This window comes from Nematolebias whitei, chromosome 6 (assembly GCF_014905685.2).
Source record: "Nematolebias whitei isolate Nwh7 chromosome 6, NemWhi1, whole genome shotgun sequence".
Lineage (NCBI taxonomy): Eukaryota > Metazoa > Chordata > Actinopteri > Cyprinodontiformes > Rivulidae > Nematolebias > Nematolebias whitei.
Genome location: NC_056503.1, coordinates 6,253,031 through 6,254,942, shown reverse-complemented (window position 1 = coordinate 6,254,942; position 1,912 = coordinate 6,253,031). Strand labels below are relative to the sequence as shown.

The following is a 1,912-nucleotide window of genomic DNA, read 5'->3' as shown; positions in this document are numbered from 1 at the left end:
ATATATAATCTTCTTTCGGCTGCTCTTCTTCAGGGGTTTCCACAGTGAATTAACTCGCATGAAGACTTGGTAATTGTTTTACGCCGGATGTCCTTCCTGAAACAACCACAGACCACCGGGCTGCCACAGCCCTCTATGTGGAGCAGAGAGCTGCCATTTAGGGCACCCAGGGGAACAGATGGTTGGGGTTAAGGGTCTTGCTCAAGGGCCCATAGTGGGACAAATGAGGGTGGAGGCAGGTGTTGGTGCTTCACCTTTCCCACCCACATTTTAATGTCAGTCAAAGCAGCAATGTAAACTGACCACCCCTACACCCATAACATTTGAAGAAATTAAATTTGCGACCCCCCCCCAGCAGCTCCATAAGCTGACCGTTATGTTTGGTTAATGTGCAAAATGAAATCAATCCAGGTTACTGTACATTTTATGTTGAATTCACATATGCATGTGATCATTTACCAAACCACAGACAACATTTAGCAACAACTGCCCTCAAGCTTTGCTGCCTTGCAGTCTATAAACTAATTTTAACTAGAAATCAAATGCAGATCAGACATACTGTTACTGGAGTTCATAGGTGCTGATACTCACTTCATTAGATAAATAATGTCCTGGTCCTCCTTGAAGGAATGCATATTGTCTTTCATGACAAGTTTTTGACTAAAATCATGATGTTGATAAATGACTGCTGAAACTCTTCCACTCAAATCTTAAAAACAATATTATGCACAATCTCAATTAAAATTACAAGATGTCACCCTAATAAGAGTGTGTTGAGGTTCACTGTCAGTTTTTTCACACCAAATGTTAGCTTAATATTTGTAATATGACTGATTTATAGCCCTTTGTGTTTATGACAAAATGTCTTAGCTGTGGCAGCCATTTTGAATTAATTTGACTCCCAACAGTTGTAGCTGTTCATCCACTGATGACTTTCTGAGAGGTTTAATTAAATGTGTCACATTGTTCATGATATATTTTGTTAACAGACAGGCAAATGAACACATACATGTGCAAAAACATTATTTATATAATTATTATTCAAAATAAAGCTAATTATGTTCAGCACTTGAAGGGGGCTGTGGTAGCTCAGTAATCAGTGTTGCCGTCTCGTGATCCTGAGGCTGCAGGTTCGAGCCAGAATGCAAAGTTTCCTGCAGGTTTGCTTGCTGTGATGACCCCTAAAGAACTTGTTCACCTCCTGAAATTCCTCATTCAACACAAGTGTGTTCCCGCAGTGCACACAAATATGAATACTTATTTTTTCGTCGTACTGCTGTGACTCATCAAAATGCTGTACGAGTGTCAGGAGAAAATCCCCTGGATTTTTACGTCCTTGAAAAAGTCTGAAGTTACTGAAGCACTCTTCAACAGGAGTCCCTTCTCCACCAAATGACAGTTTTCCTGTGAGTCAGAGCAGGAAGCTTTCAGATGTGGCTCACGAACACACTGAGACACTGAGACGCATTTGTTTTTTTCTTGTCATTTCAGGTGAATGTTGATGACACCATTGAGATGCTACCAAAATCAAGGAGAGCACTTACCATTCAAGAGATTGCTGCTTTAGCACGATCGTCCCTGCATGGTGAGTGTAGCACACTTCTAACAATGTGGTGAAATGAACAATGTGCACTCACACTCATGTGGTATAACTCCAGACGTGTGCACTGCAGGTATTTCACAGGTGGTGAAGGACCATGTGACAAAGCCTACAGCCATGGCGCAGGGCAGAGTGGCCCATCTCATAGAATGGAAAGGCTGGTGCAAGCCTATGGACACTCCAGCAGCCCTGGAGTCAGACTTCAACTCTTATTCTGATCTGACAGAGGGAGAGCAGGAGGCACGCTTTGCTGCTGGTAAGAAACTACGTATATATATATATATATATATATATATATATATATATATATAT

At 41.3% G+C, this 1,912-nt stretch overlaps 1 protein-coding gene across 1 annotated transcript in view; it reads left to right on the top strand.

Annotated features, from left to right (window-relative positions):
• zgc:165508 (uncharacterized protein LOC100101652 homolog) overlaps positions 1-1,912 on the top strand; it is a 45,693-nt gene that overhangs the window by 19,753 nt on the left and 24,028 nt on the right. The window contains exons 2-3 of the mRNA XM_037678001.1: positions 1,492-1,585; positions 1,674-1,856. Of these exons, the coding sequence (XP_037533929.1) occupies positions 1,492-1,585; positions 1,674-1,856 (277 nt within the window). The remainder of the gene's footprint in view (positions 1-1,491; positions 1,586-1,673; positions 1,857-1,912) is intronic.